The sequence below is a fragment of the Chinchilla lanigera genome, unplaced genomic scaffold (assembly GCF_000276665.1).
Source record: "Chinchilla lanigera isolate Chin_1 unplaced genomic scaffold, ChiLan1.0 scaffold00014, whole genome shotgun sequence".
Taxonomy (NCBI): Eukaryota; Metazoa; Chordata; class Mammalia; order Rodentia; family Chinchillidae; genus Chinchilla; species Chinchilla lanigera.
This window is the reverse complement of record NW_004955415.1, coordinates 27477801-27503452: the sequence shown is the minus strand read 5'-3', so window position 1 is coordinate 27503452 and position 25652 is coordinate 27477801. Positions and strand designations below refer to the sequence as shown.

Genomic DNA, 25652 nt, shown 5'->3' with positions numbered 1-25652 from the left:
CCCACTGGGTGGGGTAAAGCAATGTGGCAGGGTTGGTGCACTGACTGAATCAACCCTGGCATGCCCTAGCCTGCTGCAGACGCTCATGCTCCTCTGCCTGTGCAGTTTTCTCTGCCACCATGGATGAGGAACAGAAGTGGAGGGTCAACTGCCCAAGAGACATCATCCTCCAGTGGGTTGACCAATGTCCCAAGAAAATGTCCTCCTCTCCAGCAGCACCCTGTCCTTCGTGTGTGCAGCTGATGAAGGGTGAGGCCTATGCCCCATCTCAAAGCCCCCACAGTCATCAAGAGAGAGCCATGCAATGACAGGAGCTCCTGGGCCCAGCAGAGGCCCATGGTGGGATCCCCAGTCCCAGGGTCCATGGCTGGAAAGATAACGCGATACTCAGGAGACAGCCTGACCTCTTCTTTCTGTCTGCCGCAGCCTACACTGCTTAACACAGGCTTAGCACATTTCCAGCACAGTGCTAAGAGCACAGACAGGAGCCAGCATTTACCGGTGGCCCAGACATGGTAATTTTGGAAAGACTCATTCTTATTTTTTTTTTCTTTTAAATAAGCTTCTCTCTGAAGAGCTCCAGAGACTGAGATCACACTTTCCTGGGTATAATTAACACTTCTCGCCATGCTGTGATTTCCTCTGCCTGCCTCACTACCTTAGGAGCTGGTCCTCCTCCACACAAGGGCATATGTGTGTGTGTGTGTGTGTGTGTGTGTGTGTGTGTGTGTGCAGGAAGATGAACAGAAATGGAGGAAGAGAAGAGGAAGAGTAGGAGGATCAATAATAGTAATGATTGCTATGGTTGCTGCCCGTTCAGCCTCCAGAGCACAAGGCTTGGGTGGCTGGCATGTCTCTGGTCCTTGCGTGCAGCAGGACCCAACTCTAGAAAAGGGTGGGTGGGACTGGGACTCCTCCGCACTGATGACTGCCCCATCCCCAAGGGATCAGTGCTCTCTGGGTTGCGGCCTGCCTGTAAGCACTTTCTACCCAACAAATTTGACTGCATTTCAAACCCAATGATCTGCTTTGCTTTAAAATCTAAGTAGCACATTAAGTAGGGACACCCACTTTGGAAGTTCTCTGGTAGGATCCACCACAGCTGAACACAGGCATCCCCTGGGCTATATCAGAATCACCCATGTGACCACAGAAAGACTCGTGCAGAACAGCACGAGTCACACCAGACAAGCCCTGGAAATCACCCAGTGTCCCCTGACTCTCACAATAAAAGAATCAATGGCAATGATCACGAGCAATGTACCACCAGACTCAATGAATCTCACAAACATAACATTCTACAAAGGAAAATATACACAGATTACCCTGAAATAATTTACAATGACAGGTGGGACAAGTCTACGGGAGTAGAAAGGGGAGCCATGGTCACCCTGGGTGGTGTTTGTGAATTTTCATCAAGCTATATACAGTACTTACGCTAGTGCACTTATAGATGTAATTTTTTCAAGAAGAGTTTTAAAGAAAGTAGCAAAATGAATCATGTTCTTGCTGTGATGAAGCCATCCTTGTCACTTCCTATTTGGGTTGAAAATAGAAAAGGCAGCAGGAAAATGTTACAGTGACTCGGGCGCTTGTAAAACCCACAGAAAAGAAAATCAACGGAAGCAAGACGCAGGCGCGGGCTTCCGTCAGAGGCGAGGTGGAGGCAGGCAGGGGGATGGGGTAAGGAGGAGACAGCACTAAAAGGACCAATGAGAGCAGCACTTCTCTCCTGCCAAGTTCTCTCTCTCCAGGGCAAACTGCAACCCAACTGAATTCAGCCAGGCATTAACGCTCACCATTTGATTACGACATGTGTGTTTGTACAATCCAAGTACACCTATCATTGCTTGATACCTGCATCCAGGACACTTTGCACACGCCAGAATCCACAGATGCACAAGTCCATTACAGACACAGCCTTTGCATATAACCCGTGCATTTCTTCCCATGCACTCTAAGCCATCTTTAGATTCGTTGTGATCCAGTGCAAGACACTGACACATAAAATAGTTGTTATAGTCTGTTGTTCAGGGAATGATGACCAGAAAAAAGTCTACATGTTCCATACAGACATTATGTTTTTCCGGAATATTTTTTACCGTGGTTAGTTGTGGAATCTACGGGTTTGGATAGCCGGCTGTACTGTGCAAGGAAAGAATGTGAGGGATCAGATCTGCACCCTAAATTCCAACCTGGGCTTGCTGGTTTGCAGATGTCTCGAGCGGCTGCCACCAGGATGAGCTGCATGAGACATGAACAGATGCTGACCTATGACATTACAGGGACCCCTTGGAGGCTTCCTCAGAAGGTGACACACACAAAATCCCTTTGCAGGTGACTTGCAGATGGCAAAGTGGGTGAAGGCAGGGGGCAGATGCCACCTCCCACTAACCCCACCCTGATCTGGTCACCACTGCAGTTGCCACTGCAACCTGTGCCTACCCACCCATCATAGCAGGTCTCCTGCCATCTTCCCACCGCAGAAAGGATTTTCCTTTACATTAGAAAGGAAAATGAATGCATTCCTATAGCTCCTAAACTGTGAAGGCTCCAAACTCAAAATCTGGAGAATTCTCAAGAAGAGGGCCTGAGGCACACTGAACCAACTCCCCTATTTGTCAGGTCTGAGATCATCACATACCTGTTGTGTAACAGTTATTGCTTCTTGTTTGTTTTTTTGTTGTTGTTGTTGTTTTGTTTTGTTTTTCTTCTGGTACCAGGAATCGAACTCACGACCTTGCACTTGCCAGGCAGGCGCTTTGCCACTGAGCTAAATCCCCAGCCCCTAGTTATTGCTTCTTAGCATTTCAGGCCAAGTGCTATGTAGTAATACTGCTTTTTAACTTTAAGTGCAGAATGTGGAAGTGCCTGCAGCCTAGACTGCTTCTCTAACAGTTCAGGAAGAAGAGGGAGACTCTCCCAGCTCAAATATTTTTTTTAAATCAATCTTGCTAAACCTGCAGACACTGAGCTATCAGCCTTCCCTACTATGGTCTGGCTGCAGGTTTTTCCCCCAGTGGTGCACATGATGGATGCATGGTCCAATGTGATGACCTTGGAAGATGACCTTTAAGAGATGGGATACCAGTGAGAGGATGATGGGTCCCTAAAGGCACTGCCTTCAAAGGGGCTGAAGGGATGGACATAGTTCCTGAAGGACTTGTGAGTGGATTTCTACAAAGAGCATAAAGCCCCTCTCCACTCCTTGGCTTCCTGTCCCACTCAGCAGTCTCTCCCTCTTGCATTCATTTCTGCCATGGTGTCATGAGGCCCTCACCAGAGCTGGAACTATAATGTTTGTACTTGCAGCCTTGAAAACTGTGAGCTAAATAAAACTCTTTTTCTTTACAAAATATCCAGCCTCAGGCATTTCCTTATAGCAACAGAAAACAAACTAAGGTAATCTTCAGGACACCCCTTCTGTCCTTCCCACATGTGCACTGTTGTCCATGGGTCTTTTGCCACACTGTGAACAAGGTGTCCTGGATGTTCATTGTAAGTATTTTAGTAAGACCCTGTCTCCCAAAAAAAAACAGTTAAACTGTATATTTTACATGAAATCTGATAGGGGAGTAGATTTTAAAGTGTCTTTGCAACATACACACACAAACGGAGTAACCAAAGGTGGCGATGGATGTATTCATTAATATGTCTATGGTCACCAGTACCCAATGCATATATCCAAACATCACTTTGCATGTCTTCAATGTATACGGCTGGTGTTTGTTGATTCGAAATTGTAAAGTTAAGAAAATAAATGTGAATGCACCAGCCAGTTCTGGTGTGTGTGCTGCATCCAGTCCTACCAAGAGGAGCAGGGGGAAGCCAGTGCCCCCCAGTGTCAATTTACATCCGCCCATCTTCCCACAGGACTGTGTATCCGAAGGGCAGGGACTGTTCTGAGTAGCTCCAAATGGTACCAACAGAGCATGGCTCCCTAATACAAGTCAGCTTAATTCTACCCAATTAAATCATGAAAATGTTCTGAAAAAGAAAAGCTGACGAGTAGCTACAGTAGAGGGTCAAGGACACAGGAGTTGAGTTAGGCCTAGAGAGGATCCAGACGAAGCATCTGTGAGTCTGTCATTCTGGGAGCCCTTCACAAGTGCAGAAAGGAGGAGTGAAGCATGCTCTTTACATGATCTACCACCCAGGGTGCACTCTGTCACATCTGCTTGTCCGCCACATGCACCTTGACCTTTCAGTCTGTAGAAGGGGCTTGGTCCCTCTAAGAGAGGCTAGAGCTGGATGTGGGAGCCTCAAGGGTGGGCTGCCAGGTCCAACCTCACTGTGCACATCATGTGGAAGGAGAAGAATGTGATTTCCACCAGCACAGACTGTCAGGAAACCTATCCGGGGTGGTGGCCTGAACTGTCAGTGGTTCGGGCCTGAGAAGCCAAACAGATGAGAACAGGTCCAGAACATGCAGGTGCCAGGTGACAAGAGGTGGGCCTGAGAGAAGAGGTAGGGATAGTAGAGCCAAGGGACACTTGGGAGTGACAGTGTGAAGGAGAAAGAATGGAGACCCTGCTTCCTGGACACTGGCATAGGCCAGGATACTCAGGGGACCTGGTTTCCAGGTAATCCTAGGAGCTTTTCTCCAGCAATGGTTAAAGGGTTTGGCTGTGTACAAAGTAGGGGCCAGGCAGGTGCAGAGAAGAAGCAGCATGGACAGCACCTTCATTCACACAGGCAAGGGCAGCTCCACCTCCAAGGACACAGGTCCCGGCCAGAGTCCCACCCCCTTCACACCATGCTGGGCATCTGTGCAGGCCAGGCCTAGTGCCACCACATCAAATGGCCCTGATGGCTCCCTACTGATGTTTAAGACAACAGAGGATGTAAGAAGTGAGCTGAGTACTCCGTGGGGAGACAGCAGTCAGAGTGGGAAGAGCAATTCTGAAGCAGTGTCGAGCTCAGTGCAAGCGAGTTTACAGTGAGGAAATGCCTGGTGGCTCCTACGTGATCACCATCTTCCTGGCGAGTGCCAGCAAGGCTGGGTAAACACAGAAACTTCACAATGCCCTCTACTGGGGACCCATGCTTATAGGGGTGCACATGTGTGTGTGCATGCGCACTGTGTGGACATAAGCATGTTAATAAACACATGCTAATGTATATCCGCAAGCACCCTCAGTGCTATGAGTCACTCTTGAAAATCTGACCAATAATGAAAACCCTTGGACCAAAGCTGAGCTCCAGTTGGGAGCTCCAGGAAGAGCAGCTCATCCTGCTGCTTAGAGGTGGGGGCACCCACTGGTGCCCATCATCACCACAAGGCAGGGAGCCACTGCCCAGGGCCAGCCATCAAAATAGTGCTGCAGAACAGAGACAACTGCTAAATTGTGAATACCATGCCTGCTCCCAGCCCTCAGAAATACCCTCTGTGCCCTGCTTGCTGTCTTCCCAGTGTGCCAATGCCTCAGCACGTCCCATGCACCTGCGGCTCTAAGGTTAATGAAAACACCACTCCTGTAGACTCCAGGAGTTCAGCCTTCCATTTCAAGAGGAAAAGAGATTCACTCTCCTTTCCGCCCTAAGAAGGCCCACAGCTGCTCTCTCTGTATCTTTAGGCCCTTAAGAAAGCTACAGCTGTATCACTAACACAGAAGGATCTTGATCTCAATATTTCCAACATAGCCCTTAGGTCAGTCTAAAGTACAGTCACCATGTTAGTCAGCTTTTCAGTACTGTGACAAAATACTTGAAATAAACAACTTATGAGGAAAAAGGCTTATTTCAGTACATAGTTTAAGTCTGCAGTTGCTTTGGGCCTGTGGTGAGGCAGAATATCATGGCGGGAGCCCATGCTAGAGGAGGCATCTCATCTCATGGCAGCTAGGAAGCAGAGAAAGAGACAGGAAGTGGCTGGGGCCCAAATATCCCCTTCAAGGGCACATCCCCAATGACCCCACTCCCTTCCATTAGGCCGCACTTCCTAAAGGTCCCACTGCCTCCCAGTAGTGCCACAGCCTGGTGACTAAGCCTTCAACACATGGCCTTTGGGGGACAGTCAGGCTCCAAACTGTACCTATCACTCCATGTACTTGAGTGCAGTGTTTACTCACATGCATGGCGAAAACCCCAGCACCAGTATCCTGACTCACAGCAATGTTTCTCAAACTTCTTCTTCCTATGCAATAAGAGACCTTGCTAAGCAGAATTCCTGAGTCTCCTTCTCAGAGATCCAGCAGGTTAGGGTGTGACCCAAGATTGCACACTGCTAACAGGGGTCCCCAAGGGGGTACTGATGCTGACGATCCAAGGATCTCTCTTAGGAAAACAGTGACTTCTACTATGCCCACAAATTTATGACATGCAAAAGAAATCCATCGAGCTGTGCAATTTCAATGACTCTAGGAAACCAACAGAAAATCACATTTACAAGAGTAATTCTCATGAAATAAAAATGAATAATGATTCGGGGCATGCTTGGGAGCAAAACTGTATTGCTCTGGCTGTAAATTAGCCTTAGGAGGAAGCATATTTCCAGCATCTTCAGAGAGGCTAGTGATTTAAAATTAATGATCAAATTAGACAGATTTAGTGTTACTAAAGCAAAGACAGTTCAGCACAAATGCTTACATTTCACAGATGAGCAAACTGAGAATGAAAGAGTGTGCAGAAGGCCAGGTGCAGGGGGAGCGCTAGGACCCCTACCTCTAGATGAGCCGTCCTGCACCTCTGCTCTGGACAGCACCCCTGACCTTGTAAGCCAAGTTTCTTTTCCTCGAATGTTTTCATGGTAGAAACTATAAAGCTGCAGGAGTAACACGAAATTTCTATGTTCTCTGCAGAACAATACAGACCAGTCCTGCACAGCATCAACATAAAAGATTTCATTCCTGGTGTCTCCTAAAATAGGCCGTCATTCCGTGCTGACGCTCAGAACCTTCAGCAGGGAGAAGTGCACCGGACAAGTGTGTTTCCTGTCGCCCCTTCTTTCTTCTTTCCTTCACACCCTACGTCCCATGCACTTGGACACTGAAAAGCAAACCCTAAGAAGAAAAGGCCACTAAGGGCCATTCACAGCACCCCAGAAGCCTAGCGGAGCCTCTCTACCTATCCAGATAAGGTGTATCCATTTATGGTTTGCTTGGCTCAAGATGAAAAGATGATGTTCTTGCCATCTTAGGCAAAACAACTGTCCAGATCTGCCTGGAAATAGACCTCCTTCTCCTCCCAGCTTAGTTCTGCTGACTTTAATACAGTGCCTTCTGCTGGCTGGGGTAACCACAGGTGCCCAGGGAGAGCCCCTCCCCCACCCCAGGCTTCTCCCTGCGCTTGTGAAATTGACCCAAGGGTTAAAATTTTGTTTTTCCTTCTCATTTTGCTATCAGAGGAGCAGTCAGTGTGTAGGAAAACAAAGTGACTGTCAAGAAGAGAAGATAAGGAAAACAAATTGCCTATTTAAAAAGGGAAGGAAACCATATGATCCATTGAGGGTGATGCCTTCACCTGATACCAACCTCCCTTCTGCCTCAGCTCCCAGCTGGTGGCTTTCCTCAGCCTTCCCTGTCCCATCTGTGCTCTGCTTTGGCTTTGGCCTGTGGTAGAGGGCCCGCAATTTTAGGTAGAAGCACAAACTGAGGCGGAAGAGACAAGGCGGGGACAGTTGGCGCCAGGCGGAATTCCCCCTCTAAATAAAATTAAACAAAAATCAAAAGCCACTCAAAAGTTCCACGGCAGGTGGCCAGGCCACAGAGCTCCACACAGACACACAGATGTGCTCCGGTTCTAGCGGCAGCATCAGCAGCCTGGTCGGTTAGCACAGGACAAGAGACGGCGGCAAACAGTCTAATGCCTGCAGAGTTGAGGTAATGTGTGGCCGACTTGTCTGATTAATCAGGTGTCTGATTAACAGTAACAAAACATCTTAAATAGCCCATGATATTTTAAATAACCAACAATATTTATGACCTATCTATTCAGTGGAACACCAACCAGCCTTTGAAATAGCAATTACAATTAAAACATAGCTATCTTTATTTAAAATATATTGTGATGAAAATGCAACACAGAACACCTCATTAGTAAAGATGCAACATGCACTGTTATGTTCATTTCATGATGGCCACCTCGCTTACCATTCAGTGTATGAGGGCTATTTATATACCCCTAAAAAATAATTCTGCATATGACCGAACACTAGAAAAGCATACTGAAAATTAATATTTTGATTGCAATGCGTGACCTACTTTTAACTCAGTTTCTTCTTTCTCCTGATTTATTATTACTTATACAGTTTGCAAGAATATAAGTTAGTAGTTACAATGTTACCTGGCAAAAACGCCCAGCAAATATTTGCTGGGCTTCTCCTCCACGCTGGACTCTGGGCACACAGCCATAAAGACGCTACACCAAGGTCCTACTCAAGGGACCTGACATTCTAGCTAGGAGAGGGTGACAACCAAACGAGCAACCCACATGTAACCGTCACAACCGGCATGAACGCTGGCAGAAATGCCCCGTGTGGTAGACACACACAGCCCATCACTTCAGACTTCCCAGCTGCGGCTGCCTTGCAAGAAGAAAGTCAGGCAGTGGCCAATCTCTGATACATTGAGTGCATGAGATTCCTATGGCTGTTGTAATAAACTACCATAAATTTTTATGGTTTTGATCAACCCCAGATCTTACAGTTCTGTAACTGAGAATCCAAAAGTGGTTACACTTGGCCGAATTCAACATGTCAACAGGGCCATGACCCTCCTGAAGCTCCAGAGAAGGATCCATGTCCTGGGGTGCTCCAGCTCCTAGACTCTGCCCCTTCCTAGGCTCATGGACCCCTCCATCTTCAAACCAGAAGCCCTGGCAGAAACTTTCAGTCATCTCTCCTTTCAGAGATGTTCAGCACGGAGGGAACTGTAAGAGTTTTTACTCAGAAGGTGTAAATTCAGAACGACCGCTGTCTACCTGGAAGACTTTGCCCAAATCACTTCAACTCGAATGAGGGTATAATCCCTAATCCAGGGTTCTGGAGTGATAACTATATGAAGTAAACCACATATGAGAAGTCTGAACCTGCAGAACGCAAAGGCAAGTTAGTAAATATTAGATACACTCAGTTGTTCCTGACACTTTAAATTTCTCTTTTCAAACAAATGAAAACTTTCAAGTTAAAATTTGAACAGGCATTAAAAAAATAAAATAAAAATTTGAACAGGCATTCTAGGATATTATGGTAATTAGGCAAAGGCATGTGATTCACTCTTGCTCATATTCCCATTGAAGGAAATATACATAAAAGATGCTGAGCGTGAATGAGCCCCTAAAATACAAAATGGGATGTGCCAGGTGGCCATGGAGGGTATACCGACCGATTCCCCACGTGAACCCCTATTTCAGAAACATGTGGCTTCTGTTGCTGATAGAAGCTGCTACCAAGGGCTCCCCCACCCCACCACTACATGTCTGTCTATGTCCATCCATTAGAGACCCCAATTCCAGGAAATGCAACTCAACCAGGCCAGAAACCACTGCCTTCTGGAAATTAAGAAAAAAGAGGAGGAAAGGAAAGAACCAGGAAAGGGATATAAACCTGGTTGTACGTTTTCATGCACTGTCTCTAGATTTAAGAAATACAAGGACCATCCACTGATGGAAGGTAAAATGACTAAAGCTCCATCTCAACATCTAAAGTAGCAGGAAGCAAGAGCAGGAGATTTCTTCCCAGGCAAGCAGAGTAAACCCACAAATGTCAACTCTCACACTGGGAAGTTAGCCAAGGGCCATGCACATTGTTACAGTTTAGGTCCAAAATGGCCCCCAAAGCCTCTTGTGTCTGGAAGGTGACTGAATTAAAGAATCAGTATAGATGGTTTGTTGTTGGGGGTTGGGGTTAGGTCAGAACAAGTGGTCTCCTCAGGTGACCCGGAAGGTATCAACCGGATTTCTATCTCCTTTCAGGGCTCTACCCTTTACTCTTTACTTCCTGTCCACCATGACATGAAATAAAATTAAAATTGAGTACTTAAAAATATATACATAAAAACACCTTGACAACTTAAAAATAAAAAATCTGCCTCCTAAGTAACTGCAGAAAAATATAAAACTGCGATTATAAACTATTTGTGAATCACCAAAAATGACTGCACTACCCTCAAAGTCAAATGCATCATCAAAAAAGAATAAAAATAAATAAATCACATAATTCAACATGTTAGAAAATAAAAGAAAGGAAGAGAAGGTTCTAAAGAAATAGTAAAGCTATAGTTAGTAATTCATAACAAAAGAAAAAACTAAAACTGATAAATACAATAGATAGATCTTCAAAAATCAATAAAACTAAATATAGTCAGATTTGATCAAGGAAAAAAGAAAAAGAAACATGTAAGCTAGTACTAAGGAAAAGGTTACATAATCACAATTACAAAACATTGTAAATTTTTTAAAAGGATGCTTAATTCTGTTAGTTTTAAAAATCTTAATGAAATTGACACTTCTTTGGGAAAATATGAATTAACCACATAGAAAAGTATCAGTGGAAGAAATTGAAGTTTGTTGAAAATTACATTCAAGGAAGACCATAGGGCATGCAGTGTTATTATATATGCTCCTTCAAATTTTCTAGTTACAGAAAATTTCTATGATTCACAAAGTATTCCAGAACATAAAGAAACATGAAAATCAATTCAATTTTGCAGACAGTATAATCCTGACACCAAAATCTGACAAAATAACTATGCAAACCTCTCAAGAACATAAGAGCAAAAATTTCATAGAACTTACCAATAAATCACATCCAATACCATATTAAAAAGAAAAACACTCCATTATCTATGTAGGCTTTCCTTCAGGATCAGCTTTCTATGGATATCTATTCACCTCATGTTACATTAAACATGTCAATAAGTGCTAATAAACCATTTGGTCACATTCAACCGTCACTGAACTTTTCTAAAATAGAAAATTAGAAACAGAAGGAAACCTCCACAATATAATGAAACATAACTAATTTAAGCAACGGTCATCAGGTTAAAAAAAATATTTTTCAGCTACAGCATCAATTTAAAAATTCTCTAATAATAAAACTTTATTGGACTATTTAATGGTATTGGTGTGTATTTTAAACTTATTTTTGCTATTACTTATGTAATTTTAAACTTTTAAGGATAAAATGCAAAGAAAAAAATGTGTTAAAAGAGTATATAAGGAGTAAAATAATAGCAACAATAGATACCAGATAACATTCATAAATAAATGCAAGAAAGACATAGGGAAATAACCATGAGTCTTAACAGGTTCTTTAAAGCCTTTTGCAAAAGAGGAAGAACACTAGAGGTAAGAAGAATCAACTCTGTGAAAGGCCATTTTCCCACAAACTATTTATAGATTTATCCAAACCTAGAGGGATTGCAGAGAAAATTAAGAGATCCTAAAGTTCACCTGGCAAGATAACTATGTGATAATAACAAATGAGTTATTTTCATAACAAAGGGGAAAGGGTCTTGCCCTACCAGATAATTAGCATGCTAATAAACTATAATTAATTAATGAGTAAACAAGACAAAAAAGATGTCACAGAAGCTGCCAGGGGCACAACAGGGAATAACTATGGAGCAAAGGTGACAGGGTGAATGGGAGGGGAAAGATTACTCATCAACACTGCTCAAATTAACTGTGAGATCTGCCCACCCCAGCTCTGTCTTCACCTCCTATTAAAATAAATTCTAAACAAAAAAAGAGAGTTCCACTCTGAGAAAAGGTAAACCACACCAACAGGAGGAAAATACAGAAAGGGACTATCTGGCATACAGGCACGACTTTAATGCTAGACCCACAACTAAATGAAAAAAGCAAGGAAAAGACATACATTGCACTAGACAAAAATGAAAATCTGCATATCAAAACACATTTTTTTTAACAAAGAATGAAAGATTCCACGTGGAATATATTTAAAGCTCTTGTAAATCATTAAAAAATACTGTTATCCATGTTATCTTTTCAGAAAAAAAGTGGGGACTGGACAGGAACAACTCTTTCTCCCAAGCAAAGAAACATATGTGGTAATAAGTATTTGCAAAAATACTCAGCATTACTAATAAAAGAGGAAGAAACACTACAGCAAGGATCTTTGCATCTTTCTGCAATCAACTGAGTTACAAATATGTAAGAGCTGGGGTGTAGCTTAGTGGTAGAGAACTTCCGTGACATGCATGAGGCCAGGGTTCAAACCCCAGCAGTGGAAAATAAAAAATAAAGAGATACAAAATAATTACAATATTCACTTCTGACAAGAAAACACTGAAGTGGGCACCCTCAAACATGGCTGCTGGGATTTCACATTTTTTCAAATTCCTGGAAGGCGATCCAGTGAGCGTAGACAACGACCTGCCCTGGACACTGAGACAGATACTTCTAAGACTTCAGCCTAAAGAAATTGTCAACAACTGGCAACAATGTCTGCATAAGAAATTCAATATCCCAAATGGAGGCCTGAATAAATAAGTTAAGATATAATTAGAGATATATCATAATAAGTAAGTCCACAGGATGTGCAACCAGGCAGCATGGACTCAAATCCTACTTGATCAGATAGGAACCAGGTGACCTCAAGCGATCTACTTCTGTTTTTTGTGTCTTGTTCTCTGCAGGCAAAATTAACAAAATAACAGCACTTCCTCTATAGGGTTGTTGGGGGTGGTTAATGAAGTCAAGACAGGTAAAGCACTTGGAAGAGTGTTCTAAGGCATGCTAAGTGCCCAGTAAACATCACTTGCTGGGATGCTAACAGAGATACTGTGATTGTCACTACCATTATGTGGACATTACAAATTATTTTTTAAGTTTAATGTCATAGCTAAATGCCCGTGACAAGCTAAAAAGCAAGGTTCACCGATTCAATGATCTCTTCTAGGAAACAGAAGAGGGAACATGTACTTCCTAACTCACTTTATGCGGCCAGCATTACCCTAATAGCAAAATGAGACAAAGGCAATACAAGAAAAGAAAACTGCAGGCCAATACTTCATGTGATCATAGACAAAATATCCTCCACGGAACACTGATCAAATCCAAGAATATAAAATGAAAGACACTTTTATCCAATGGCTTACCCAGGCCATGTAAGGTTGAGTCAGATTCAAAGCTCATTCCGTGTGACCCATCTTAGTAATGTCTAAAAAGGTGTCACATGCGCTCTTGAGTTAACACAGGAAAAGTATTTGACAACCTTTAGTGGCTATCCCAGATCAAGAAAGAAAAGAGCAAACACACACACACAGAGTAACAAATGAAAGAAGGAGGGAGGGAGAGAAACCTTTTAGTAAACTAAGACTAGATGTGCCCTCATTCAACTTGATGAAGGCCATCTAGTAAGGGCCTACAGCAAACACCGCACCTGACAGTGAAGGACCAAGCACCTCCCTGAGACCAGGCCAAAGCAAGAGGACCACTCAGTCTCCACTTTGTACCATAGGTCCCAGCCAGAGTAGTAAGGTCATGGCAAGAAAGTACAAACCAAACCCAGATGACAGCATGCACAGCATCTCTATTCACAATACCCAAACTAAAAACAACCCAGATGTTTCTCAACAGGTAAATGAATAAATTATTCAACATCTGGGTAACTGACCAGTAATCAGCTTTTAAAAAAAAAGGAATGAACCACTTATTCTGACTCAGGAAGCAAATCCGACAGGCATGGTACTGAGTAAAAGAAACAAGGCTTGAACGATGACAGACTGCAGGAGTCTGTGTGCCAAACATTCTTAAAAAGACGAAACTACAGTGGCAGAGAGCAGGTGCGTGACAGGGATGAGGGGAGGATATGGCCACAAAAGGACAGTCTGAAGGGTGTTACAGGAAGTGGGATGCTATTCTGTATCTTGTGCATCGACTTTACTATATGTACTTTTTAAATTCTAAATGAATTTTACATTTAAAAGAATTTAGGTATGGGGGAATAACTCAGTAGGGGGTGTGACTCAGTGGTAAAGAGCTTCCCCAGCAAGTGTGAGGCCCTGGGGCTGCTCCCAGGACTGTAAAATAAAAATAAAAGTGAGATCTAAGGCATTATATTTGGTCTGATATCAATTTTGACACATAGGAGAAGAAATGCACCACAAAGTTGGAAAATACTGGAGTTAACTCACCTAGATTTATTAAAAGCAGGCACATTGAGTTTACTTACTGCATACAGCCCCAAACATGACTTCAAAGGCGAGACTGGAATCCCAATCAAGAGGTCCCATCGGGTTTGCAAGCCCTGGGCTGTTAAAGGCCCGGGAAGATTTTCTTTCTTTGGGGTTGATGCTCAAATCACAACCCAGCATAGCAAGAGTAGAGATTTTTAAAAAGTTGAAAACTTGTAAGTTTAAAGGCCCCTGACAAGAAAAAGCAATGGCCACTCATTTCATAACACACAGGTATCCTAATGATTACATGAGATGACAGCCTGGGTAGAAGAAGGTGGACCAATAACATGAACATTCTTCTACAGCAAGCTGGGTGTGTCCCAGAAGCCAGTGTTTCTGCTCAAACAAAGCTCTTATGAAGGGGCTGGGGATTTAGCTCAGTGGCACAGCGCCTGCCTGGCAAGTGCAAAGTTGTGAGTTCGATTCCTGGTACCGGAAAAAAACAAAACAAAAGTTCTATGAAGCAGCTATCCTTAAAACCTGCCTAAGTTTTGCACATGAACTAACTACACCAAATCTCAAAACAAAAAAAAAAAGCCCTAGAAAATTCCAACACATTAGAAACATTTCAGAATTTGAAGTAATTTTAACCAAGAGTTGGTAAATATTAAGTGTGTTTTCTCACTTTAATGTTCTGGTTTTCATAAGTATTTACTAAGCAAGGAGTCAGAATTCAAATTCCTTCGAGATCAGTTCCCTCCAACAAACATCGGATGTTAAGACTCCAGGAGCACAACCATCTCTATGAGTCCAGGAAACAAGTAATGGCAAAGGTCACACTATGCAACACATGGCAAAGCTGCCTGTGTGAACGAACTACCCAAATGAACCATTTCCATGGAGCATGCATTCTGAAATGGTGCGCAAATGACAGAAAACAATTACCCATCAAAAAACCCATAAGAGGTTACACACGGCCTTTACCTGGCATGTTTCTTGTGTTACCAAACCTGAACTATCTAGGAAAATTTGCCATGGCCTAATCACACAAACACAGACTGACTTGAGACTTCTTTCCCTGTGCCCAACTCATAAGGAATCTTTTACGCATAGTGCAATATTCTTGAAGGTGGAACTTCCTTTAATTCTTAAGGCTGTAATTTTGTATTCGACTTTACTGTTGGAAGAGGTAATACAAGTGACTTCACTTGACTGTTCCTTTTACACGAATGGTACATGGAGAGTGGCCTAAGAGACTATTATGGGTGAGATCTAGAATGTCTCTCCAAAGTCTCATCTGTTCAGAGAGGGGGTTTTGGAAGGTGATGCGATCATGGGGGTACATCAGTGGATCCATATATTGATGGGCTCATAGCTGAATGTGGTGGGGGCATGACCCTGACTCTTTCCCCTCTCTCTGCTTCCCGGTTGCCACGGGTTGAGCAACTTCCCTCCACCAGGCCCTTACACTATGCCATTTCTGCCTTAGAGACAGCCATGGACTGAGCCCACTGAAACCATAAGCCAAATAAATCTCTCCTCCTTTAAACTGTGGGTGTCAAGTATTTTGTCCCAGTAATGAGGAAGTGACTAATACAGACAGTAAACAGGAGGGAGGGATACTTTGTCCAATATCTTGACTGTGATGGTTGATACATAAACTTGTACAAGTAGCACAATTGTACAGAGCACAATGTACAGAGAGAGAGAGAGAGAGCATAAATAAAACTTGGAGAATCTGAATAAGATGAGTGGTTTATATCAATGTCATGATTATGGCAATGATATTGCACCATAGCTTTGCAAAATGACACCAATGGAAGAAACCAAGAAAAATGCACCATGGTATCTCTGTGTTACTTCTTGCATGTGCATGTAAATCTGCAATTCTCCCAATGAAATGCTCCCCACAAGAAGGATGTGGTAAATATTTAGCCTTCCACCTACCCCTGACATCAGTGCTCCCAAGAGGAAGCCACTCTTACCAGTCCCTGTATACAGTAGCCAAAAGAAAAAGGAAGGAAAGTAAGAAGAAGGGCAGGCAGACAGGCTGGCTTAAATAACTTGGGATGTCTTGCTATGTTTCCAAATAAATTATTCAACCATTTCAAACTCACAGCTGGGAGGACTGACTATCCCTTGAGTCAAGGAAAGAATTTTTGCTGAACAAATCTGAGCAGTACCAGCTTCCTCTCTCCCTGGATTCCTGGAAATAGCAGGTCTTTCCCCTTTAGGCAGGACACTTAGTGACCTTTCCCAGGGAAATGTGATCAACCCCAATAAAGATGGAAAACAAGAGACACTGCACATCATCGCTCAGTGAAATTTCCCTGTCAGATCCCCTTCCAGAGACACATGCAATCAAGAAGACCCTCCTTTGCAGTACCCAGCCGTCATGCAATGGCCCCATCTAAGTACGAGCAGATGGCAGATGTCAGAGATGCCCTGACATCTGAGACACCCATAGTGTGGAAAACAGAACAAAATGAATGGACAGCAGCAACCTGGAAAAGCAGTCCATGAAAAGCAAGCAAAACTTTAAGAACTACTGTGTGTATATTCAGAGATAAAAGAGCTGATACTGTATCAATGAAGGAGAACAGAATGCTATTAAAAATAACTTGCAAAGAGTAAAAAGAGCTCTTGGAAATTGAAAATATGACAGCAGGACATAAAAGCTCAGTGTGAGAGTTGGAAGATATGGTTAAGGAAATCTATAGGAATCAGAGCAAAAGGATGAAAGAAATGGGAAGAAGTAAGAAAATTAAGAGATCAATTGAGAAAGTCAAACGTGTAAATAACGGACCATCCAAAAGGACGGAAGTGAGAACAGAAGAAGAGGAAGTCAACAAAAGGCAAGTTCCCAGACCTGCAAGACATTCACTTCCAGATTCAAAGAATTTGGTGAGAGATCCAGGAAAACAGATGAACATAGTCCCACACTAGTCACATAACTGATAATAGAAGCAAACAGCACATTAGGAGCAAAGCAAATAACACACTGGTTCTTCAAGGGAAAAAATAGATTCCACACACAATTAAAAGCTACAACAGCACCAGACTTGGCCCAAGGTATTGCGGGAAGGTGGAAATCATCCAAGCAGTGCCTTCAGAATCCCAGGAAAGTGTGTTCCAACCTAAATTCCTGACCCAGCCTAGCTATCTCACAGTAAGGGTGGCTGTGAAAGGAATATTTTCAACACACCAAGTCTCAAATCTTTACTTCCCATGCTTCCTATCACAGCAGGCACCTGGTATGTGTGAGCCCCAAAAATGTGCATCGCAAATTCAGGAATAAGCCAAGAAAGAGGCACACATGGCTTCCAGGAAGCAGGGATTTCAAGGTAAGGGAGGACAAGAAATACACAGGACCAAGCTGAAGGGAGGTCACCAGATGTCAGATGGGCAGCAGGCTCAGTCAGCAGCTTGTCTAGACTAAAACAGCCCAGGAGAATCGGGTGAAAATTTCTTTCAGAATAAGACTGGAAAGAATATTTAATGATATTATACACGTTAACAGGATATCAAGTTCAGTGGAGGAAAGCTTGCTCTTAAATTGTGGAAAAGGCTTAGAAAACTAAGCAGACAAATATTAATTTATGTTTGGGACAGGGAAATGAAACAATGCGTTTCACAGCTCAGGGACAGGGCATTTATATGGCTGTGACAAGGTGAACACCGAACATTAACCTAACCCACTGGCCCTCAATCTTGCTGCCCACTGGCATCAACTATATCACTTTTTAAAAATCCCAATGCCCAGGCCACACCCTGGAGCAGTACATCAAAACCGCTGGGGTGGGACTCAGCCATGCATGAGGTTCAAAGTTCCCCAGTGATAACATGCAGAGAGGATAACAACGACCGAGCTCACCAAAGATCCAATTTTCACCCTTGGGGAAGTTACTTGCAAATCCTCATCTGTAGCTACAACTGCTGATAACCTTGATTTTCAACTGTCAACCAGCTGTTCCACTAGCTCGCAAAACTCAAGATATCCAGAAAAGAATGTTCCGTGTCCTGTCTGAAAAGTAGCACCACTGACTTCCTGATGTCACTGTGACGCCTCCCTTCTCTGGTCCCTCATACTCCTCCTCACCCTCTTTGTTCTTTCCTGCCCTCCACAGCTTCAAATTCCAGTGGCAGATCAGCTCACTGCAGTGAAAAAGACTTCTGCTAAGATCAAACAATGCAAAAATATAAAGGGAAAAATGAAAATGCTGCCAAGGTTGCAAAAGTTGCAAAGGAGTAATTCCCCAAACTGGGTCATGGATGCGCGGACCTTATTCATTCTCTGTCTCCTAGGAAGAAATGGCTATAGGCAGGCAGGAAATACCTGTTAGGTACCATGACTTAAAAAGTGATGTGTAGTGATGGGACAGCTCCAGAAGTGACATACGTGTGTTCCCTCCAGTTCTCTCGCAAGCCCCAAACTGCAGAGTTCCAAGGGTCATGACCAACTTTTCCATGTGCCACACGTGGGTCCAAGGAGGGAGAGTCTGTGCTGAAGTCTCAGAAATCAACATCTGGCCATTCTAATCCTGTCACCACATGCCACACTTAGGGTTCAAAGAAAACAGCCACGTTGTATTCAACCACATCTTGATCCTTTGCCCCCCAAAAGCCTCTGTCTTCTTGGAATCAGGCCCTATTTACCATTAAAGGCCCAAACCAGCAGCACAAGGATGGTTTAAACCCTGAGCTGAAAAAGAGGAAAGCTTTCTCACTGTCACGACTTGCCCTGGATTCACAGCACCCTTTTTCAGTGGCTAGTACAGAGTTGAGTGTGGTAACAATCCCTTCCAGCCCCATCTACATGGTAATCTCACTAAAAAAGCAAATCTGATGCCCTACCAAGGTCCCCGCCCCACATCTGGGTACCTAGCTATTTACTTCCTCCTTTGAAGTGAAAGAGATGCTGTTCGTCCAACACCTTTATCCACACCCAATATTAGCACGTTTTAACTCTCTGCCAATCTAACACTGACAAACAGCATTTCATTATTTTCAAATTTGGGTTTCCCTGTTGCTAATTAAGGTTGAAATTTTCCCCCGTGTTGACTACCTGCAGCTGCATTTTTGTAAACTGCCTGCCCATATTTTTCGCCCATATTTCTGTGCTTGCCTTTTTATTCCCCATTGTTTAGAAGTCTCAGTCTCGTGCCTTTTATTTTTCAGGTTCCGGCTTCTCCCGACTGTCACGACCTCCCCAGTGCCACACTGGATCTGTCATTTGTATCCCTCAGAATGCTGGACAAGTAGTTGTCCAGTGCTTTTGTCTTCACTGAGCCATGAGGATGGACACGCTGGTGTCCTTCCAGGCACCACAGTCACCCAGCAACTAGCAAAAAGCCTGCATGTTCAACGACTGTCCCAACAGCAGTGTCTAGCTCTGGGGGTACAGGCAGGAACGCCCTCTTGGGATCCACAGAGGGACACTTTACAGCGGTGGGGACAGGGCCAGGGGGCCAGCAGGGGACAGTAATGCTCCTGAGACCAACATCCCCCATGCACTCCAGGCCAGAAGGGGAAAGAGATGGAAAGAGCCAGCAGAGCCCCAGGGGATATGTGGCCCATCACCACCTGGCTCACAGAAAAACCTTCCTCCACCTGCGCCCTTAAAATCCATGTCCTCAAATCCTATGAGATAACACCCTGTTTGCAACTATTACAAACAATGAGTAAAAATAATTGCCAAAGAGCTCTGCAGAAATAGAAGGCGGGAATAGGCCAGAAAAGCTCAAATCGCCTTCCTGGCAGCACAAGCCACTTGCTTTGCAATTCCGGGGACATTTTCTAAACTCCCCATTCCTCAGTTTCCCCTTAGAGAAGACTTTAGACTATTAGCCCCCTACCAAAATAAAATTCATTTTTCCCGAGGAAAAGAAACCTCCTTATAGAACAAGAGAATTGCCAAAATCTAGTCCTATCAGCCAACTTCCACCAGGCCTTGGAATTCGCAGCAAATAGCTGGTTTTGCAATTCTTTTGGCTTTGCCAACCCTCCAGGGTAAAAAATAATCTCCCCACAAGGATCCAAAGCTCGCAAGTAGAGGAAATCTTTGAGAAAATCTGGGTTGATGAGCAGCTAAGAAAAGCCAGGAGGGAAGAGACACATCTATATATGTTTGTGCAGAAAATAGAAAAGGTTGAAAAGCAATGTGTTTCTAAAATATTGCTTCTGGGAAACCAACCTTCTGTCGCTCCTATACTCCTTGGGTAACTGGAAAAGGCAGGGTGATTCCCCAACTCCTATTCACAGCCTCCTCAGCTCTGGCTGCAAAACGCAGTGGTGTGCAACTCCGACAGGCAGGCCTGGGTTCGAATCCCTGTCACTTCATCAGCTGACACTGGGCCGGGCACACCACTTCTCTTCACTTCACTGTTGCCCCTGGGAGGGTGGGTGGCAGTATTGCACTTGAGGAATTGGTGGCAGAATTATAAGTTTTGAAAATAAAATGTGTGCCAGCTAGTGGGTTCCTGACAGGTGGCAGCTAGTTCTTATAGCAGGCACTGCACTGCAGTGATCAAGAGAGCTAGCCTGGCTTGGTGGCCCATGTCTGGAATCCCAGCCCTCTGGGAGGCTGAAGCAGGAAGATCGCATGTTCCAGCCCAGCTTGGGAAACTTAATGAGACCCCATCTCAAAATGAATAAAAAAGAGTTGAGGATAAAGCTGAGTTCAAATGTAAAGGCCCTGAGTTCAATCCTCAGTAGAAAGAAAAAGACAGAGACAGAGACGGGGAAAGAGAGAGAATATCAAGACAGCTTCTTTACTTAACAAACTTTTAAAAAAAATGTGCCTGTACATTTACCAAATTAGAGTCTGAGTTTATTGGATAAAGCAGAGAAGCAATGGGCTAGGTGGTGGGGTGACAAAGGGGAGGACAGTTCCTAGGGTCCTTGGCCTCCTGGAGCTCAAACACCAGGGAAGAATACTGTTACTGTTATTTACACCGTGACTGAGGACGTATATGATTGCCCACTGTGATAAATGTCACAAAGGGAAAATGCAGTGTATTCAGAAAGCACCTCAGGGACTTGTTCTAGTGAAGAAGCTCATAGGCCCGGATGGGAAAAACCAGCTGCAAACGTAAAAGACTAACTAGCTCTGGTGGGGACCAGAGTCCAGCCGTCGGACCAGCACATAGCCTGACATGGCCCCTTTTGCAAAGCAAAAGGAAGGCCAGAAAGTGAGGTTCAAAAAAGGGACAATGAGGAGAAGGGGCACAAGGCTGAGGGCTGGCAGACCTCGCCCTAAGGCCTCTGAAGTGGGGACACCTTCAAGGCAAAGGGGGACTTTCAGGTCTACAGTGTAAATCTGCAGTCCTTACCTCCTCTGTACCCCTTGTTCAAGGAGCACCTCTGGGCCCCAAGCCACATAAGATGAATAGCAATATTTTCAGGATTAGAAGACATTTCAAAAACAGCAGGCATATGCATACCTGTTGGGGGGGGTTCAAATACCTAAATGTATGAATGTGCACACGCATGTCTTCTTCACTCACCACCTTGGGACACATCTCCCATCACTCCTAAGCCATGATCTGTTCAGATCCTAGGATTTCCACAGACAACCACAACCCCATTTCCCATCTCACATGCCCTTCCGATTGTCTGATCCTACACTCCTCCATGACACAGTGGCGGTTGTGTGTGTCCAGGCTGTGGACCTGAGTTGGCGTTTATCATTGCCTTGACCAGGAAAGAACAGAGGAAATGGCACCGTGAGGCTTCTGAGGCTAGGACATAAAAACACCGTGCCCTTGTCCCTCGTTCTCTCAGGACTCTTGCTCTCAGAACCCAGCTGCCATGCTCTGAGGAAGTTCAAACTGAGCCACATGGACAGACCACGTGGACAGACCATGTGGAGAGGCCACGTGTTGGTCTGGGCCAACAGCCATCTCAACCCCAGACGTGGGAGTAATGTTGCCTTGGATGATTCTGGATCCAGCTGTCAAGACGCCCAGCCTGCAGCCTTTCCAGCTGAGGCCCCTGACATAATACAGGAGAGCAAACCCACCACCACGACACCCCTCCAAGTGCCTGACCAAAGCACCCACAAGCAAAAGTTAATGGACGTTTTATACCATTAAGCTTGGGGGTGACTTGTTACACAGCAATAGTAACTAGGACAGAAAACACCACATATAAGAGTATGTGTGCCTGTGCGAGTATTTCCTTTCTTAGTTACTGTTCACCCTCCTGAGGCCTGCTAGAGAGGATGTCTGGAATTCCTCCTGAGTTAGAACCCCTAGCCTCCATCTGCACCACTTCCAGAGAAAGATGGCCAGATAGTTTATATCACAGAAAAATTAAACACTTTAAACCACTCAAAACATACAAAAACAATCCATTCTCATTGAAAAAATAAAAGAATACCCTCATTAGCAAATCCAGCACCCTATTTCAACTGGCTCTGAAAACAGAGATCAAAAATGAGATCTTCAACCGCAACAACTGAACAGGGCCCCTGGGGCTCATCTTTGTCCAATGCTGAAGGCTCACACTCTGAGAAACAGCACTTGTAGAGAAAATAAAGCAGTGCAAATGAGGTGTAATTAGCACAGTGCCAGGCACTAAAGAGCCCACCAAATTCTAGTTATTATTGCTGCTTCTGTTGATGTCAGAAGTAAGATTTTTCTTGATTCCAGCACTAACCCTTTCTGACCTAAATTAAACAACCCTCACATTCCATCTCAGCAGAAAAAGTCAGTACAGATTCTTTCCTATACAGCAAGCAAACAAATACTGAAAAATCTTTTCTGTATATAACCAAATCTGAGTTTGGTTAGAAGCCAAGAAAGGGATTTCCGATTCCATATGATTACAAATGCTAGACAATGTTATATAACATAACTGTCATACATCTCTATTTGGTTTGGTAAAAGAACTGTCCTTTTTATAGGAAGAAAGAAAAAGAGGGGGAGAGAGAGAGAGAAAAGAAAGAAAGAAAAAAGAAAGAAAGAAAGAAAGAAGAAAGAAAGAAAGAAAGAAAGAAAGAAAGAAAGAAAGAAAGAAAAAGAAAGGGAGGGAGGGAGGGAAGGACTGAAGGAAGGAAGGAAAGGAAGGGAGGGAGGGAGGAAAGGAAGATCGATTATGGGTTAGAAAACAAGCTCCTGAGATGTTGTCTTCAATAATAACTGCATGGCTTTTAAGACAAATAAATAAGAATGTTACCTCTGGTCATCACGCAGGTACCCTCTGGGATTATATAAATATTACAAAGCTGCACCCAAATGGTGGCACAAATACCAAGAATCAGAGGTGGAAACAAAGAACCTAACCTCAGGTTGGTTTTTTCCTCCACTCCTCAATTGCTGTATGACTTTAAGCCAAACGCTCAGCCTCTCTCCCTCACAAAGTCTTGAAAACAAGGCTAAATTCAAAACTTTTTCCCAGACTGAAAGGACCACTAAGTTCAGTGGCCCCCAAGGTTCCAGAGTAAGAGACACTACTCGAGCGTTTATGCATGCTGTAAGCTGAATAACTATTTCCCAAGCAGAAATGTCATCGTTTGCAGATTCACATGCATTAATCTGTTAAAAATTATCTTGAAAGCTGGCCTGGCTGCAAAATGCTGATGTGCATAATGTGTCGAAATCATACATCTCCAACAGAAGAAAAGATGATTACAGAGTGTCATGTTGGGGAAACTGAGGCTGACGGGCTTCCTCCTTAGCACCCTCGGCTTTTCCCGATTAGACTTTCAGGTGTTGGCCAGGGGTTTTCCTACACCCGGCATGGATGGGAAGAGGAAGGCCAGGAGGAAGAGGCTATAAATGGGAGCTGTAGGGATGGAAGGAAAGGTCTATGCTATGGAATTAAGCTGAGCAAGGTACCTGAACAGAAATGTCACTGCCAGGGAAACCATTTCAAAATGATAGCCCAGTGACCAGGCTGCAAGTTTGCGGAGTGCCTGACACCGCGCCCCCGGGAGCCCATCTTCCCAGAAGGGGGCAGGTAGTCCTCTGTCATTGACTGACCTCACTGGTGGGTGACCCTCTCCAACCAGAAAAACGTCTTTTATATCCCAGAAAGTGGTGGAAGCCCTGTGACTCGGAGCCCAGCGTACTGGAAAAATGGCCCCCGCCAGAGGTGGCAGGCACTGTCCACTGTGGGGCTCCTCCGCTCCAGAAAACTGAGAGCCCTCTTAGGAAGCCTCCACCAGCGGCCAGCTGCCTGGCAGGTCCAAGTGTGCCCTTGGAGTAAGGTCCCGCTTCGCCACCCAGGCAGGGCCCCCTCCTATAGCCCTATGCCAGAGCTTGGGGGACTCAGAGCCCTGGAGACAGAGGGGAGCCCAGGGTTTCGCTGAGGACCGACACTGCCTCTGTCTTATTACCATATATGATGAAGTCTGTCAAGAGAACTGGGAAGACCTGAATGACCCTCCGTTAAAGCTCAGCAACGGCCAGTGTGAGGGGATCCCTTTTCTGATTGATGGCACCTTGAAATATGTCACCATCACGATCCAAACGCTTCTGTTCTACATATCACAACACCTTGCGCCGGAGCGATGTCCGTCCTAACACCACAGCACACCACCGTGGACACAGCTGTTTCCCCACAAACCCTGGCTCTTTGGAGGGCCAGATAGAAAACCATTTTACAAGTCTTCCCTTGGCTCTTTTAGACAGCGGCGCCCTGAGTCTGAATTGATTTTAGCGGACAACTGTTCTGAACACATTTCTGCACAAGGTTTATTTCAGCTCCGGAAAGGCCAAGGGCAAAGATAAGACCCCAGTGTGTGTGAAAGCAAGGAGGCGACCCGGCACTCAGCGGACGAACGCAGAGACCGAGTGGCGAGTGCCAGGTGGCCCGGTCCCAGTCATTCTGTGCTCAGCAGCGAGTCCACCCCGAGCGCCGGGCACGCGGTCCAGGTCTTCCCAGCGCTCGCGCGGGCAGTTTCAGAACAAGCCCATGCTAAACCCCGGCTGCCCCGGCTCACACTTTTTTCCCATCCGAAGTTCCCCAGGACACCTGTTCAGGTAAGGCAGGGGCAAGAGTTTTCTAAGCCTCCCACCTTGCTTGTTCCACAGGAACAACACATGGGAACAAGGTGTCGCCCAGTCACCAGCCCTGCCAGCCCTTCGCACCGGAGCGCACAGGTGGTTACCTGCACGGTGCTGCTGCTGAGCGGCACAACTTCACTCCTGGCCATGGGGGGCTGGTGTTAGCGAAGTGTCCCCAGCACTATCACCTCAGGTCCCTCCAGCCTACGGGAAAGGGGGACCCAAGCAGAGGCGGAGACAGGTAGAGGTTCCCAGGGCGGCCGGGCGCCCAAGCCCGCCCACTTCTGCTCTCGGGGCTCCTCCTCCGACCCGCGAGGGCACCGGGGCACAGGGTCTCCGCGCCAGCCCAGCCCCGATGTGGCCCCGCAGCTCTGCAACCCCCAGCCCTGCACGGCGCACACTCACCCTTCCGCTCCCTCAAGCTCGACAGCGACCAGAGCAGCAGCGCCACCGAGGCCAGGAAGCACAGCTGGCTCAGCAGAAGGTCCCCCCGGCGGCGGCGGCGACCCAGGCGCGCGCGGTCCTCGTCGCCTGGCGGCATCCTCCTCCTCCTGCTGCTCCA

The 25652-nt window shown here is 45.1% G+C and overlaps 2 protein-coding genes and 1 long non-coding RNA gene across 3 annotated transcripts in view; 1 reads left to right on the top strand and 2 right to left on the bottom strand.

The window, feature by feature from the left end:
* Positions 1 to 25652, bottom strand: part of Slc24a3 (solute carrier family 24 (sodium/potassium/calcium exchanger), member 3) — a gene marked incomplete at its 5' end in the record, with an annotated part of 452308 nt that extends 426656 nt beyond the window's left edge. The window contains 1 exon segment of the mRNA XM_005380939.2: positions 25496 to 25652. Within this exon segment, the coding sequence (XP_005380996.1) occupies positions 25496 to 25631 (136 nt within the window).
* LOC106148097 lies at positions 24754 to 25485 on the bottom strand. Its single transcript, XR_001233245.1, has 2 exons — positions 25195 to 25485; positions 24754 to 25058 (listed from the first exon to the last, which is right to left on the bottom strand). It is a non-coding gene; the product is annotated as an uncharacterized LOC106148097 (long non-coding RNA).
* Positions 24992 to 25652, top strand: part of LOC106148095 — a 3307-nt gene continuing 2646 nt past the window's right edge. Inside the window, exon 1 of the mRNA XM_013512360.1 lies at positions 24992 to 25066. The gene's annotated coding sequence lies outside the window, so the exon portion shown is untranslated. The remainder of the gene's footprint in view (positions 25067 to 25652) is intronic.